This window comes from Eulemur rufifrons, chromosome 8 (genome assembly GCF_041146395.1).
Source record: "Eulemur rufifrons isolate Redbay chromosome 8, OSU_ERuf_1, whole genome shotgun sequence".
In the NCBI taxonomy this organism is placed as follows: domain Eukaryota; kingdom Metazoa; phylum Chordata; class Mammalia; order Primates; family Lemuridae; genus Eulemur; species Eulemur rufifrons.
In genome coordinates this window covers 37,522,065-37,540,277 of record NC_090990.1, presented here as the reverse complement: position 1 = coordinate 37,540,277, position 18,213 = coordinate 37,522,065, and the positions used below count along the sequence as shown (strand labels likewise).

The 18,213-nt window shown below is 41.4% G+C and overlaps 1 protein-coding gene across 1 annotated transcript in view; it reads right to left on the bottom strand.

Annotated features, from left to right (window-relative positions):
• The window catches only part of RNF11 (ring finger protein 11), a 39,099-nt gene extending 33,822 nt beyond the window's left edge, over nucleotides 1–5,277 (bottom strand). The window contains exon 1 of the mRNA XM_069477934.1: nucleotides 4,671–5,277. Coding sequence (XP_069334035.1) covers nucleotides 4,671–4,793 — 123 coding nt within the window. The 5' untranslated portion in view covers nucleotides 4,794–5,277. The remainder of the gene's footprint in view (nucleotides 1–4,670) is intronic.
• Between the last annotated feature and the right edge of the window lie 12,936 nt (nucleotides 5,278–18,213).

The following is an 18,213-nucleotide window of genomic DNA, read 5'->3' as shown; positions in this document are numbered from 1 at the left end:
ATTTTTAAAGGGGGATACCTTTAAAGATTTCTATAGGATAAACCAATAGCCTTTTAACGGGAAAACATACTTTGAAGAAATTTTTCAGTTACAACTTAAATTATCCAAAATTTTGTTTTCTTATTTCTGAACAAAACTCCTCAAAACATAATCTGATAAATTCCTTCCTTTTTCTTATTTGCCAGAATGTGAGCCCAGGTCCACCTGACTCCAAACCCAGAGCTATACTTGTACTCAATGCTACACTAATAATTTATTTTCTTCTGATTTTAAAATTTCAAACCTATTAATCAAAAAGCATAGATTGGGGGAAGAAAACTGGTAAATCTCAAACTACATTACTACTGCAAAGCTGAGTGATACCCATCTTTATTTATATACATTCAGATAGAAATATTGTAGTTTGTTCAATGAATACTAAGCTCTGTTTTAACAGAGTGCCACCCTCAAATCAGCACATGACAGAGTTCTCAGTGACAAGAGTGGTACCTCAAGCTGTTCACACATAATACCATTCAGAGCTGGGCTGCTTATCTGGCCTCCTCAAGAACTTTCATTCTCCAGCCTTTCATGACATCATCCCACTCACTGTCCTTCCAAGACTGCCTTGGATGGGCAGGATTCCTTGTGTATAATTTTTAACCAATCAGGAGGTATAGAGTTGGGTAAAAGGTGTGGCAAATGTTTCTACTTTCTAATTCGAGAAATATCCTAATCTCTTCCCCTCCCAATACTTTAAGGATAAGGATTCAAGTACTTTCTCACTGAACAAGTATCTTCTGGTAGCTACAGAGTTAAAAAAAAACAACAAGTCTTTAATCATTTTTACCAATAATTAGTTTAAACCAATTCCTATATTTAATATTGTTGGAATTTGACTTTTTAGGATTCCTTAACACTGATCTATAAAAACCAGGCACCACACGTGCCCGCCTGTATTCTCAGCTACTTTCAAGGCTGAGGCAGGAGCCTCGCTTGAGGCCAGGAGCTTGAGGCTAAACTGAGCTATGATTATGCCTGTGAATAGCCACTGCACTCCAGTATGGCCAACGTATCAACCCTGTCTCTAAAAATAACCTGATTTACAATATAGGAACAAAAATGGCATGAGCAAAATGCATGCTTCTAATAAGATGTTCAGCAGCCTCAAAATATTAGTATAATATTTTGTATAATGAATATACTAATTCATCTGAAAGAAAACCATTTGGCTGGGTTCAGTGGCTCACACCTGTAATGCTAGCACTCCCTAAGCAGGAGGATCACTTGAAGCCAGGAGCTAGAGACCAGCCTGAGTAACATAGGGAGACCCATCTCTACAAAAAATAGAAAAACAAGCTGGGTGCAGTGGCATGTACCCATAGTCCTAGCTATTTGGGAGGCTCAGGCAGGAGAATTATTAATACTTGAGCCCAAGAGTTTGAGTTACAGTGAGCTATGATGACACCACTGTACTCTAGCTGGGGCAATGGAGGGAGATGCTGTCTCAAATAAAAAAGGAATCCATTCAACCAAATTACTGAGTGCCTAATATGTGCCAGGCACTGTTCTAAGTACTTAGGAAAGATTAATTTAAAAATCTCCTTTCTTCCTTTCCACCTATGAGAAAGAGACAGATAAACGTAAGATAGTATGTTAGAAAGTGATAAATGCTATAGGGAAAAAATAAAACAGGGTAAGAGGGACTTCTAGGCTGCAATTTTAAATAGTATGGTCAGAGAGGATTTAAGATAGCATTAGAGAAAAAACTCGTAGGTGAGAGAGTCAGCCACCATGATACCTAAGGAAGAGTACTCTGGGCACAGAAATAAGCAGGGCAAAGGTCCCAGAGTATCCTAGAACAGCAACAAGGCCAGTGAGGTTGGAAGGAAGCCAAAAAAAGACGAGAGTAGTAGGACATATCAAGAAAGGGATATGTGGAGACAGGGGTATAGATTATGTAGGGTTTATGGGACACTGTTAGGAATTTCGTTTTTACTTTGAATGAAACAAGGATCCACATAGGGATCCTTGAGCAGAATGCCATGTTCTGTTTCACCATAATCTCTCTGGCTTCTGTGTTGAGAACAGGTTACATAGGGAAGGCAAAGGTGAAAGCAGGGAAACTCATCAGGAGGCTACTAAAGAAACTCAGGAGAGAAATATGTACTTACTACAAGCTTGATCATAATGGCACTGAGCTTACTTTTAAGCAGAAATTTAAAAAATCTGTCACATGCTGCTAGTAGCAAATAACTGGAATTCTGCTTTATAAGAGCTCTTAGCATGTAAGTGCATTGTACAAGAAGAAAAATGACATCTTTTAACTACACCACACAAGAAAACACACTTCTTTATAATCAGCTATTACCTTTTCAATTTTATATTGCAGCCGAGTTTATTCTTTAAAGAAATAAGCCCTTATTCCTATAGCTCTGTTAATTATATACTATTTCTTGAAAAGTTACTTTTGTCAACTGAAAATATTATAAATCATTTACCTTGAATTGTTTCTCAGATCATCTAAAATAACCATTTATTTCTTTGGCAGCAAAAAATATTTTCTACAAAAGTTTCTTTTTATGCTCCCATTTTTTAAAGTAATTATTTTCTTCCAATTTGTACTAAATTTGCATTAGTATCTGGGTCATTCACTTCAGGAAAGGGCAACCACAAAAACTCCCACTGTCAAAAATAACATTAAAAAAAAAAATTCTTTCATGATACCAAAACTCTCATTATCTAGTCCTTCTGAAATGGGCAAATACAGTTCTCATAAATTCTAACACCTTTAATACTACAATTATAAGGATAACAGAGAGCAGTAAGCTAAACACATTCAATTTGCCTGGAAAGGGGCTAGGAACCATAGGAGATTTTGAAATTAAAACTCATAAAAAAAATGTGCACACAAAACTGAAGCATATTTGTTGTATAGTATATATGGGGGGGTGGACAACGGCATATTAACAGTTTACTCAAAGACATCCAGATTCAGCTTGGATTTTTAAAGAGACTATCCCTGTGACAATTCACATACCCTGGGAGAAATGGTTGTGCAAATATACAAAATACTGAATTCACATTCATAAACTCATTCAACATTTAGGTGCTTCTTATGTGCCCCAAACTGCAAAACATTAGGGATAGTCCCTGCTCTCAAGGGCTTATATTCTTCATTTAGCTCACAGTTACTAAGTACCTCCTAAGAGCAAGATGCTAGGGATACAACAATGAACAGGGTCCCTACCTTCATGCAGCATATACTGGGGTACTGGGGAAGGAAGGGAACACCTCAAAGATGAGACACACAAAGTGTTATAGGTGTTGCTTATGGAAGTGTAGAGGGTTCAGTGGACACACAAACAAGGGATTCAGGATGGAAGGGAAGGGAATAGGACTTCGGATGTGAGAGCTGACTCCTCAAAGAGGATTAGATGTTCACCTGGCCGACCTTGGGGGAAGGGCTCCAAGCAGAGAGCTACTGGAGCAAAGGCATGAACAGGTGTGAACAGCCTAGTTAGTACATTTGGTAGGCCTGGAATACAGAATGTGAGAGATAAGTCATGGAGGCTTCTGTATGCCTTAACTAAGACCAGACTATACAAGGCCCCTTTAGGGTTTTATTCAGAAAATCAGTATATGTGATCAGGTTTTTCTGGTGTGATGAGACACTGGTTTACATAGAAATGAGAAAAGAAAACACTAGATAATGATGTCACCACATGAAACAACAAAGGAGAAAACGAAACTCCCTTCAGGAAAATATTAAGGACTACCATTGAAGCCCTTCTGGGAAAAAAGTTTATATTTCTTATCTAAAATTGAAAAAGCAGAGAAAATATTTTTACATGTATCATGGATTATAGCATCTGCATTTCTATTTTGAGTTTAAGTGGTCTTAACTCTAGTAATTCTATAACACATCTGGGACTACTGATTGTTGTCAAAAAGCAGTGAAACCTACTTCAGAGAGTCTCTGATACAAAGGAAGAACCATGAGTAACAGAAGGCATTTCCCAAGTCAGGTTTAAAGGTTTCCAAAGTTCAAGATAATCAAGTTTTATTAAGTCAGCACGTTTAAAAGGTGTGTCATAGGGGGTGGAGCAAAAGGAGGAGGGGTTAAAATATATACATACACAAACAAGTAACTCTTGATGTCGCTAGGACAAAAATCACCACTTGGAGATCTGTCTCAAGCACAGGGAGAAACGAACACCTACCAGATCCAATTAACTAAGATGGGGTGGCGAGTGAGGGGCGGTGGATCACCACACATGAAAATATAGATGGGCCGGGGGTGGGGGTGGACAATCACCTATCCAGAACCCATAATCCAGTTGGCGATGACATGAGAAAATCTTATGATTCAGACATAAAGACGAAAATGTCACTCCCAAACTCCACACGCGAACCAGCAGACACTGGCCAAGGGGATATGGTCACACACTCTGATCCCTGAACTCAAGGACAGGAGACTATCATCCCCACACGGTGCCTGGGGGGAGGTGGAGAATCACCCCTATTCTGGGACTGGGAAGCAAGAGCCTTACGATGCACCCTAAGGGGGTCAACGCCCCCCAGGCCAGGCCTTACCGAGGCCAGGAGCGGAGACGGCCCCGAATCCCCCTCAATCTCTGCCAGAGCTGCCTCTAATCCTCGCACCCCCCCCAACACACACCCTCCCCTACCTGATATGGCGGCGGCGGCTCCTGATCCGGCTCCGTCCCCTCGCCAAAGCTAGCCCGGTCGGACTGAGACTCGTGAAGCAAGGAGATGTCATCCGAGGTGGGGGATTTGAGGCAGTTCCCCATCTTCTGGGGCTGGAGCGTATGATCTGGGGGAGGAAGCAAGCAGTGGTAGGGTCGTTCGCAGCTCAGCGGTCAGCCTCGGTAGGCAAGGTGGGGTCGACCGGCAGGCCGGGGCTCAGGCGGCGGCGACTCCCCCGCCCCCCGGCGCCGCCGAGGGGCCGCTCATGCCAGCCCCCGGGGGTGGGGGCTCAAGGCTGGGCCGCGGGCTTCGCTGGGGTCGCGGCGGTTGCCTCTTGAGAGGCGACGGTGGGGGGGGGGGGGCGGGGAGACGAAGCACTTCCCCACCCCGCCCCCCCGCGGGGCGGCGGCGGCCACGGAGCTGCTGGGCCTAATCCAGGTCAGGAGGGGGGGGCGCAGCCGTCGCGGCTGCCTCAGCTGCTGCCTCAGCTGCTGCTGCCCCCGCCGACGCCGGAGCCACGGCCGCGGGCCTCATCCTACTCCGCCTCAGCGCGGCGGCGGCAGCCAGAACAAGGCCGGCTCGGGCCCTGCGTCATCCCGCCGTGCGTGCGCTGGTCCCGCCCCCGGCGCCAGGAGGCGAGGGCGGCTCCGGCGGCCGGGCGCGGCCCCTCCCCCCGTCCTCCAGCTGTTCCCGGGGCTGCGTCAATTTCTGCTTCGCCCTCCAACAGTTTGGCTCAGCATCTGGTTCCGAAACTTCTCTCCTGCCTCCTGCGCCTCCCAATATTCACTGCTCCCGCCTCGTTTAAGCCTCACCTCTTACCTGTGCACTGTTCTGACAGTCTTCTCACCACCCTCTGCCAAGTGAGCTATTTATAAACCCATATCTGAATGGATTAGTTCCATGTTTGAAATGTTAAATGGCTTCGCCTTTATCCCTGAAGAGTAAAGTCCAAGTTCATTAATGAACCCTCCCTATCTCTCCAGTCCCTTCCTTATCTCCTGCATCACAGTCAGTGAGATTCTTCCTCCACTTGTATATTTCAGATTGTTCCATTTCTTTCCATTCCTCCCACCATAGTCCAAGTCACCATCATCTCTCACCCAGACTTTTTGTTAAACATGTCTGACCCGGACTTCTGCAATAGACTCAGCTGTTTTCCCCAAATTCGTCATTTCCCCCATCCAGTCCACTATTTGCACAGTCCACAGAGTTATCTTTTTAAAATGTAAATCTGTTCATGTCCTTCTATTTAAAACCTTCAACGGCTTCCCAATTGAAGGGAATTAAGACAATCCTTAAATAATTTACAGATCTTTTTCTCCAAAATCTCATTAGAGCATTGTCTCCTCCACAAATTCTAAACTCTAGGCTGTCTAAAGTACTTTTTGTTATCACAAAGACTGTTCTTTCTGGTTGGGGCCTTTGCCCACGTTGTTTCTCGAACAGAAACCCACTTCTCCCCCACTGGACCTTCTACCTCTGGTCAGGCTAATCATTATTCCCACGTTTCCTTCTGGGACTCAACTTCATTTCCCCTGGGAAGCCTCTCCTGACCACCCTTCAGTTTGGGTTAGTTTCCTCCTCTGTGCACTCAGATCCTGAGATTTTCTGTGTCACAGTCTGATCAAGCTGCATCATCTGTCCCTTCTCTGTACAAGGCCTGGCACATTGCCTAAGGTAGAGTATGCTCCCTCCGTGGTTGACTGAACAGCTCAAACAACATATGCAAAGGAAGGAAACAAGAAAGATGAGTGCTTCTAGTAGTCATTCATTCAACAAGAAGACAAGAAGTGGGTCTTGACTCCCTTTCTTTTTGTTCACCATTTACTGATTGTGTGTGTGTATGTGCGCATTAGGCACTAAGGAAACTGATTTTTCACACCTGGCTTGTTCCTGATGTAGCCCAGAGTCCAGTTGAGAAAACAAGTAAACAGATGATTCCTTCTGAGCCCACCACCCCCAAAGATTTTGGAGGACCCAGAAGACAGTGATTAGTTCATTTGGGTGAGGAACAGAAGGGATTCGTAGAAGTAGGACTGTATTAAACCAATATGGGTCTGAGCATTCTTACTTTGGAGTCCCTATTTCACAAAATCGCTATCTTATTTAAATGTGCTCAAATTCCATATTAGATATAACTTTTTTAATGTAACATTTTTGAAAAAAACTGTCATAATTTTGGTTTTGAAATTGTTGGGCTTCCAGGAAATCATTTAATTTATGATTGGCTGAATTTACCAGAAATCAGAGGTGCTCCGGAATTCTTGCAGTGAGAAAATCTAGCCCACAAGTTATTTTCACAGCTAATGAAATTTTTATAAATAATAAATTTAACATACCATTTACACAGTGCTAGAATTTATAGAGATAGTAGTTTTTTTTTAAGTTTTATTTTTCATACTTTTTCCCCCTTAGGTGGGTAACACTGTCATAAGCCTTTAAAAAACTCTATAGTGCCTTATGAAAAGAAATGGTGTTGCTGAGTCTAAAACTAGATTGATCATTTGTCAGAGCATGGAGGAACATTTGAAGCCCAGTAGTGGGTTGGACATGGTTCTTGCCCTCAAACAGGTCAAAGTCTAGTGGTAGAGACAAAACAGGTGAATAGACAATTAGCAGGACTACAATTGAGAACTTTTTTTTTTTTTTTTTGAGACACAGTCTCGCTCTGTTGCCCGGGCTAGAGTGCTGTGGTGTCGGCTAGAGTGCTGTGGTGTCAGCCTAGCTCACAGCAACCTCAAACTCCTGGGCTCAAGCGATCCTTCTGCCTCAGCCTCCCAAGTAGCTGGGACTACAGGTGAGCACCACCATGGCCGGCTAATTTTTTTCCCCTACTTTTAGTTGCCTAGCTAATTTTTTTCTATTTTTAGTAGAGACAGGGTCTTGCTCTTGCTCAGGCTGGTCTTGAACTCCTGACCTAAAGCAATCCTCCCGCCTCAGCCTCCCAGAGTGCTGGGATTACAGGCGTTAGCCACCACACCCAGCCTACAATTGAGACCTTTATCTTTGTTGCATTTTTTTCCCACTTTGCTCCCAGAAGCATCACCACCTCATAAAGGTACAGCTTTACACCTCCTGTGTCTGGTGAGAGAACAACTGTTGCATATTCCCCTGAGCTCAGCACTGCTGCCTAAGTTAGGGAACAATATTGAAATATCTGTTCCCCTCTCATTTGGTAGAAATTCAAATCAGTTATGAATTACTTTCTAAGTAACCACAGAGAGTATGATTCTGTAACAGGGACATAGTAAGGAACAGCAAGTCAGTCACACATGTGAAGAAGAGGTGTAAAAATGATATTTTAGGAAAGGTAGATGTTTATTGATCATTATTTCCTTAGAGATAAATAACATACCAGCTACAATTTAAACATAGTTTTAAAAAATTACACAAATTGTCTTGATAATAATGAATAAGATTACTATAATAAAAATTGTATCTGTCATTCAACCCTGACAACTATGAAATGGACACTACTAATATCCCCATATTACAGACGATGTAAGATATAAGCAGAGATGTACTAAAGATGTACTTCATACTAGCTTATAAGAGCCAATTGTTAAAATTTCAGAATTATGTGATCCAGTTGTTAAACACAGCCATTACTAAAAATTAAATTGTATAAACTTACAGCTAAATAAGTATATTAAAAATGAAGATAATAAATGCACAAAACTCACCACTTCTTAATTATTTTACTACATTTTACTGTTATCTGTGTTATTGAGGTTATTTACCTCTGTCATATCTATGTAGTAGAAATACTTTATAATGATGGGCTGCTGAGCATTGCTTCCTAATTCTGCATTTAGTCATGCCAAATTGGTAGCTTGAAATTGGCCACGGTGGGAATATTCATACCTTGGAAATCAGCAAGTGCTGCAAAGCAGGATTTGATTTTTTGTTGTTTTTGCTTTAAGACTAGTCAAGTGCAATAGTGAGAAGGGGGGAAAGAGAACAAGGAGCAAGCTCTGTAACTGACTATGAACCATCAACAGAGATAACTCTCTACCTTCAGACCAGCTTGCTGATTTATTGTTTTGTTGATTGTCTACACTTAAGAAGTGATAGGGAAAGTTATACAGATTAAACTTAGAAGTATATCATAACTGTAGCCATTATATTGAGAATAACACAAAAAATGAGAAAATATTCTAATATTTCAAAACCGTTATCTGATTAAGTAGAAAAGTAGTTCATTTCATTGACAAATGAGTGAAGTTTTGACATACTTCTTCATTGTTTTAGTTTTGTCTTAACTGGTTGATGTAAATAAAATATCAACTAAGATTCATGTCATAATTACCCTTGTTCTTCAATTGCAACCTTAGGCTGGCTACAGATATAAGAGTTTGGCAGAAATCAATGAAAGCATTCTGTGAGCATCAATTGGTTATATGGAATTTATACCAAACAGTATGTATATTTTGTAATTATTTATAGATTGTATGCTATACATTCTTTATATCAGTAAATTTTATAATAAATTATGTACACATATATACATTATTTCCCTAGTTAAACATTACCAGCACACCACTGGATATATGGATATGGTAGACATGTTTTGGGATGCCTGCTGCCTCATGCCTCTTCTTCAGGACTTGCCTTCCTTCCCGCTAATAAATGCCCACCTAAATAGGTTTATCCCTAATGCCATGTTTGTGTCGGAATCTCTCACACATCCCCAAAAATCATTGCTTAATTCTCCTGCCTGGAACAGCAACATTGCTGGATCCTTTGGGATGGAACTTTCTCCAGCCTGAAACAAAAAGTGAAATTGAATCCTTTGGGAAGAAAGTTTCAGGTGTTTGCCTTTTTGCCCTGTTGTCATTTACATCGTCTCCTTTGCACTATTCCAACAGCTTCCTAATGAAGCACTTGCCTCTGTACTATCAATCCATTCATCATACTACTGCCATGAAAAATGTGATCAGAGAGCATCTGTAGACTTATGATTCAGAAACTTAGCATGACATTAAGGCTTTGCACCATTTAGTCCCATCCTTATCTCCCATGTGATTCCATTGCCAACCAGGCATCTATGCTCCAGACACATCACGCTGCTTGCCGTAGCCTCAATTTTCAGTATGCTTTTCCACCTCTGTTCTTTTGCCCATGCTGTTCCCTACTGTTAAAACAAAGCGTCTTAAAACTCTCCTTAAATACCACTTTCTTCATGAAACTATCCCTGATTTCATTCAGTTGGAATATATGTAATAATAGAAAATAAGTGGGATCTATTATTGTATTATATTGTGTATATCAATTACTAATCATATATGAATATTTTAACACAATTTTTAGTATCTGTAATCACAGCTGCCATTTATTACACTGAGCTGGACACACAGATCCCTGAAAGGTATATATTGACATTCCTTTTTTACAGAAATAGAAATGTGGCTTCAAGGAGATTAAGTAACTTACCTGATGTCACATGGCTATTCAGTGGTATAGAGAATGGAAAAAGGCTTATCTTGAATGCCTTTGGCATAAACATGTATCCACATGTCCACATGTAAGGAAGTAGCTATTCAGTGACCTTCTTCGTAACCTGATTTTGGAGAGAAGCCTTTGGGAAATGCCCTGCAGACCAGAGAGTGTGACCTAATCATAAAACACAGTTTAAATCTGAAAATGATACCCAAGACTATTACAAGAGATTGAATGCAGAAGCAGATTATGTGAATCCAGAATCTTTTTTTTTTCTTTTATTTTTTTGAGACAGGATCTCACTGTGTTACCTAGGTTGAAGTGCAGTGGCATCATCGTAGCTCACTGCAACCTCACATTCCTGGGCTCAAGTGATCTTCCTATCTCAGCCTGGTGAGTAGCTAGGACTACAGGTGCATGTCACCAAGCCCTGCTAATTTTTAAAAAAAATTTTGTAGAGATGAGAGTCTCGCTGTTGTTCAGGCTAATCTCAAACTCTTGGCCTTAAGTGATCCTCCCACCTTAGCCTCCCAAAGTGCTGGGATTACAGGTGTGAGCCAACACACCTGGTCCTCAGTTTTTATTTCTTTGTTTCTTTTTTGTTTGTTTGTTTGAGACAGAGTCTCGCTCTGTCATCTGGGCTAGAGTGCCGTGGCGTCAGCCTAGCTCACAGCAACCTCAAACTCCTGGGCTCAAGCGATCCTCCTGCCTCAGCCTCCCGAGTAGCTGGGACTACAGGCATGCACCACCATGCCTGACTCATTTTTTCTATATATATATTTTAGTTGGCCAGATAATTTCTTCCTATTTTTAGTAGAGACGGTCTCGCTCTTGCTCAGGCTGGTCTCGAACTCCTGACCTCGAGCGATCCTCCTGCCTCAGCCTCCCAGAGTGCTAGGATTACAGACATGAGCCACTTCGCCCAGCCCAGTTTTTATTTCTAATATGATAAATATCGACAGATATAATTTACATAAACAAAAGCTTGTTGGGGTCCTCAATAATGTTTAATCCTACAATTAAAAGGTTGAGAATTTCTGGTCTGAGGTCTTCCTACTCAAAGTGTGGTCCATTGATCAATACTATTTGAAGCACATGGGAGCTTGTTAGAACTATATTAATAAAATAGCTGGGAGCTGTGGCTCACGCCTATAATTCTAGCACTTCAGGAGGCCAAGGTGTGAGGATCGCTTGAGGTGAGGAGTTCAAGACCAGGCTGAGCCAGAGTGAGACCCTGTCTCTACAAAAAATAGAAAAATTAGCTGGGAGTGGTGGTATACTCCTGTAGTGCTAGTTACTCAAGAGGCTGAGGCAGGAGGATCACTTGAACCAGGAGTTTGAGGTTCCAGTGAACCACTATAGTTTAGCCCAGACGACAGAGTGAGACCCTGTCTCAAAAAAAAAAAAGCAAAACCTCAGGCCCATCTGAGACTGACTAAATGTGAGAATATGAATTTTATCATGACCCTCAGGTGATTTGTATGCACATTAAAGTTTGAGAAACGTTGGTCTAGGGGCTTAAAAATTTTCTTGGAAGAAATGACACTTGAGTTTTGTAGGATGACTGGGAGCAGCTGGGGAAGACTGCAGACAGAGGACTTAGGGAGAAGGGAAAACTTGGGTAAAGGCATAGTAGAGAGAAATGTCATCATACACTTAGAATAAAACTGTAAATAGAACATATCTGAATTCTTGGTAACATTGAGTCCTCTAAAAAAATTAATTATGGTAATTAAAGTAGCTCTACAGTAAAAATCAGGAGCCAAAACTGCCTGTAGTCCTCTTCCTGGGGGCTTTATTCAAAAGGAAAATTTTTAAATAAAAATAAAATAAGGAAAAATTATATATATGGAGAGGTTGACGGAAGGACAACAACAACAATCTGAATGTTCAATCACAGAGAAATGATTTAGTGCAGTAATCATATATTCACCCCATGAGACATTTTCTGAAATGGTTGCTCTCCACAACATCATTCTTTATTCTCTTACCTTGTTTTGTTTTTCTCTATAGCACCTGACATTTTTCGATATATAAATTGTTGATTGTATGTTTCCTCAACTGAATTAAGTTCACAGGGCAAGGGCCTTTTCTTATTCACTACCAAATCCTCAGCATCTAAAATAGATTCTAGCACATTGTAGGAACTGTACAAATGTTTGCTGGCTATATGAATGAATGAAACACGAAAATCTCTTGGGATATAATATTCATTAAAATATACAGAAAATGGAATGTATTCTCATTAAAACAGTGAAAAAATGACATATACATGTTGACAGAAACTGGAATTTAGGAACTTGGAGACAATAGTCACCAAGATAATGTGGAGAAATGAAAACGGTTTATTTGATAGGAGATAGGATTGTTAACAATGTTCCCCCCACTTTCCTAGTATTATTGTTTCCAAATAGTTTGTTCAATTTAAAAAAACTTTTTTTTTGTTTTTTGCAGACAGGGTCTTCCTCTGTTGCCTGGGCTAGAGAGCCATGGTGTCATGATAGCTCACTGTAACCTCAAACTCCTGGGCTCAAGTGATCCTCCTGTCTCAGCCTCCCAAAATGCTGGGATTACTGGCATGAGCCACCATCCTTGGCCAAAACAAAAAGTAGATAGTGAACATTTATTTCACAATAGAATTTAGCAGAACTATAATAAATGTTGATTTCTGAAATATGTTAAAAACTAACATTAAAAATAAGACTATTGACTGTTTATTTAATAATTTGCTAGAATACCTCTTAATACAGTCTCAGTAATCTGCTCAGTAAATAATATAAAATTAAGATTTGAAAATATGTAGTTAATCACACAAGTAAAAAAAAAAATAAGGTCTCAAATAGAATAGGAGAGTAAAAACAAAGAGAGTAAAAACAATCTCCTTGTAGGTCTGTCACTTTTATTTTCATATTATAAGAGCCTGTTAGCGGCTGGGCGAGGTGGCTCATGCCTGTAATCCTAGCACCCTGGGAGGCTGAGGCAAGAGGATTGCTTGAGGTCAGGAGTTGGAGACCAGCCTAAGCAAGAGCGAGACCCCATCTCTACCAAAAATAGAAAAAAATCAACCAGGCGTGTGGTGTGCCTGTAGTTCCAGCTACTTGGGAGGCTGAGGCAGGAGTATCGCTTGAGACCAGGAGTTTGAGGTTGCTGTGAGCTACAATGATGCCATTGCACTCTACTTAGGGTGGCAGAGTGAGACTTTGTCTCAACAACAACAACAACAAAAAACAACAACGAGGAAATAACCCTCCTCACGCTCCTCACAACCCCCCCTTTCATAATCTAAAAAAAAAAAAAAAAAAGCCTGAGCCTGTTAGCAAATAGTAAGTAAGCTCCAGGGGAGAAGCGAACAGAGCAAACATCACTGGAATGAGGGTGATAATTTTGTGCCATTCTTCCTCCTCTTATGTCATACAACATGCAGCTAGGATCTTCTTGACCTGTGGCTGGAAGAGGCCACTGGGATCTGTAGCTACAGATGCCACTACACTGCCTGTAGTGGGAGGAATAAAAGCTTAAATATAAAAAACCAGTATAACTAAATTGCAACATAGCTAATTATGTTCACTGAACCATAAATCATATACTAATGATTTAATGTAGTTTATCAATACTGTTCAGTTATGGAAAAAGCCAAATTAATAATCAACCAATAAACACTCATGTTCTTAAAAAAAAAAAAAAAGAAAGAGAGAGAGAGAGTGAAGGTATGGATAGAATGTTATGCTTGCCAAGCTTATTTTTGACAAATGGGGTTGTATATTCCAAGGGGGGAAGGAACAGTCCTTGGAGCTTTCAGAGAAAGAAAAATAAGCACAGAGAAGCAGAATGATTTGTTTAGTGTTTGAACCGAACGTAACAGAACACATTAGAGTCAGGCAACGTGGGGGGAAGGAAATGGAAATAGCCTCTCAGGTCTGTGTCTACAGGCTCCATTCTGAATTTAACAATGGAACACCAATAATCAGGCAAGGTCAGAATATAGAGCTGCACACTTTGTACATGTCACAAAGATGCCCTACCCAGGAAACAAGTGGCAGCTGAAATTCAGACCTTACTCTGCTCTCTAAGCCACTGAAACCTGACATGGGACTGTATCTGCCCAGATGGTGTACCTTTTATTATTAATAATTTTCACAAAGGCATCACAGAAGACAGCAGAGGCTCTACTACAGATAGTGGGGTAGGCTACTGACTTAGTGTGTTGCAGTTTGATGCCAAGTGAAATAATCTCTTAGTAGCATCACATCAGTCTCTACTCCAGCAATACTAGGGTCTGGCTCAATGTGCAGTCTTCACAGACCCATATGAAAAGGCATGATTAGTATCTATCACACACAATCCATTAACTGGGCTTGCACACATGTTGAAAGACAGAAGTTTATATGGTGGATGTAAAGATAGAACACTAAATTACCTTATCTTCCTCTAATCCTACTGCCATGATTTAATGAAGAAATGGAGTGGGTTGCAAGCAGGAACATAGAGGAAAGCTTTAAGTTGAAATGAAGTCTCCTGTTGCTTCCTCCCTACGGCTCTCTGTGTCAGGAAAAGACATTAAAATAATTTCTGACCAGTTTGAACTCCTCACACTCTCTACACCAGTCATGTGAACTCCTCAATGCTGCCCAAACATACCATGCTCTCACCCCTCCTTTCCTTGGCCCATGCCTGGAAAGTCCTTTATTCTCTTCTCTTAGCAAATTTTCTTCATCTTTTAACACTCAGGTCTACAGTCATTTCTCTGGGAAGCCGACCCTAATACACTCTTTTCCCCACTATAGATATTTCCTCCCTCTTTTGTGTCCCCCCAGCAATTAGTACACCTCTCTATTAGCATCTAGTATTATCTGTGAACATATCTATTAATGTTATTAGACTGTCAGCTATCCCAGCAACCCCTTCCCCTTGAATCTGAGCAGGCTCTATAACTGCTTTGATGAATAAACTATGGCAGAAATGATGCTGTGGCAGTTTTCAAGCCCAAACCTTAAAAGACTGGAAGCTTCCACTTCTATCTTTTGGAATACTGCTGCTTAGCGTCCTTAGGTCTCATGTATGGTGTCTCACGTTCCTTCTGGAGAGATCTCATGGACAAGCTTTGAGACTACATGATGGGGAGAAGGGGCTGGCCGAGGCTGGCCTTCATGAGAAGGAGAAGGGCTTAGCGGAGTCCCCAGCTTTTCAATTGTCCTTGCCAATGTGTTTGTCATGTGAGTGAAGCTGTCTTGGATCCCACCTGTCAGCTAAATCCCATCAACTGACCCCAGTTAACTCCATATGGAGAACTAGAATTGGTGATCCAAGGCAAACATTGACCCACAAAATCAACAGAAATAATGATTTTTTTTAAAGCAACTAAGTTTCAGGATAGTTTTACAACATCAGATAACCAGAATAGAATTTGGTACCTGGAAATGAGGCGCTTCTGTAACAAAAAACCCAAAACATGTGACATTGGCTTTGGGACTGGGCAATGGTGGAGACTTGAAGAGTCTGAGTCTGTTAGTACAAGCTGGAAGGGCCTGGAGGAGATCATTGGGGAGGACTCACCACCAAGAAATTATTATTGGAAGCTGGAGAAAAATTTGGCAACACTGTCCCTTGAGGTAACATGGAAAATAGAGAGGCACCCAGTGAACTTGTGGGTCTGGCTGAGGAGTTTCCAGGCATAACGTATAAAGTATTAATATCAGTTGGCTTTTCTTAGTTGTCTATGATAAATTAGAAGAATGGGCGGGGCATGGTGGCTCACACCTGCAATCCCACCACTTTGGGAGGCCAGGCAGGAGGAATCCTTGAGGCCAAGAGTTCAAGGCCAGCAAAAAAAGAAAAAAAGGAAGAAAGGCCCAAGGTAGTATTTAGGATCTCAAAGAAAGAAATGGCCTTAGGGTAAAGATCAAATTCAAGGTGTTTCCAGAAAATGAGATCACAGAGCAAGGATAAGTCAAGGGTGCAACTGTAAAACCTTTTAAAAATCTCAGAAAGATTTAAGACAGTGTTCCACAGATCCTTTCAAAATCTTTTTTTTTTTTTTTTTTTTTTAGAGACAAAGTTTTGCTGTGGAACCGCACTAATGTCACCCAGGCAGTGGGTGCAGTGGTGCAATCATCCTTTACTGCAGCCTTGAACTCACGGGCTCAAGCAATCCTCCTGCCTCAGCCTCCTGAGAGTAGCTGGAATTATAGGTGCATGCCACCATGCCATGCTAATTTTTTTTTTTTTGAAATAATATGGGAAATATTCATGATAAATTATTAAGTGAACAGTGCAAGTTAAAAACAATAGTTTCATATTTTTTTCCCCACCCCCCCTTTCCCGAGTCAGCACATTCAAGTGTTACCACTCCCCAAACGGTGCGCAATGCACTCATTGTGTAGGCATACCCCCATCCCCTCCCCCACCCCCCACCTCAGTCTGATGTCCAATTGGTGTCGTTTCCAGATTTGTATTTAGGTGATGATCAGGGCATGCTAATTTTTTAAATTTTTTGTAGCGGGGGGGGCGGGGGGGTCTTATTATGTTGCCCAGGCTGGTCTTGAACTCCTGGCCTGAAGTGATCTTCCTGCCAAGCTTGACCTCCCAAAGTACTGGGATTACTGGTGTGAGCCTCCACGCCTGGCCCCAAAATCAATTCTAAGGAAAAAAATTCTAAGGATCTTAATTTTGTGCCTCATAGACCATCTTTGCTAAACAACAGGGTTTCTAAGCATCTTATTGGTGTGGTTCCGCAGCCGCTTCATAAGGGGCCCAGGGTAAAGAAAGGATATTTGAAATAGATTTGTGGGTGTGGTGTTTTGCTAATGGCATGAAGTATAATTTGATACATAGGAAACTCCTGAAATTTAAAAAAGATTACATGAGCTTGGCCTGAAACCTACTGAGATAATACCAAACAAAACGAGGTTTTTGGACCTCCAGCCTACTATGAGCAGAAAGCAGGCTAGAAAAACAACTCAGCTATAAAAATGGGCTATTTCTTATAGAAACGGAAGGATGACTCAGAGGGCAGAAGCAAAAGTCACAGAGAATCATTTGTAGGGAATCATTTCTAGGCCTTAATGAGAGAAGTGGCAACATGTGCCTTGCTGGATTTCAGAATTTTTGTGCACCAGTGACCGCTAGGTTCTTTCCCTCCCCACCACTCCTCTGTGAACAGGAGTGTGTGTTGCAGTTATCTTATGCCTCTCTCATCATTGTAGTTAGGTGTGTAAGGAGCAGATCACTCATTTCTTTCGTTCACAGGTCTTCAGATTGAAAGGAACAATACTCAAGAAGCTACACCCCAGGCCCACATCCACGCCTGGAACTTATTCAGAGGATGAGATTATGGACCTTGATCCTGAGTCTGATGTTGTAATGGGCTGAGTTTTGCTGGGGAAGTCCTTTGAAGATGTAAGTGTATTTTGCACGTGGGAGGAATGTAAATAATTTGTGGCCAGAGGGCAGACTGTGACAGATTAAAGGTGGCTGTAAGTTCTTTGATATTCCTACCACTGGCAGGTGGCATCTATGTCTCCTCTTGAGTTTGGGTAGCCTCTGTTGCTGCTTTGACTAATAGAATACTACAGAAGTGACACTGTGCTAGTTTCCAAGGGCAAGTAATTAAGAGATTGGTAACGTCTACCTCCTGTTTCTAGGGAACGCTGTCTCTTGGAATCCTGAGCCACCATGTGCTTGGCTGGAGAGGTCATATTGAAACTACCTGGGGCCAAAATGAAGCCAGCTTTCCAGCCGTTCATGCCCAGGTTCAAGGCATGTGAATGCCATTGAGTGACTCCAAATGACTTCAGGTGGAACAGAAGAAGTGACTAGCCTGGCCCTGACTGAATTCCTGACTCGCAAAATTGTGAGAAAATAATAAAATGGTTGTTGGTTTAAGCCACTAAGCTTAAACCAACTCAATGGATGACTGAGATACTCTATAACCTTGGGTCAGTCTCTTCTCTCTCTAGAACTATTTCCCCAGCTTGGGCAGTGTTAGGCTAGGTTAGGTGAATTCTATGGGCCTTTATATTAATAACTCTGATTTTTAGTTATAATGCAAACTGTACTTGAAGGACATTGGACTACTTCAGATGGCAT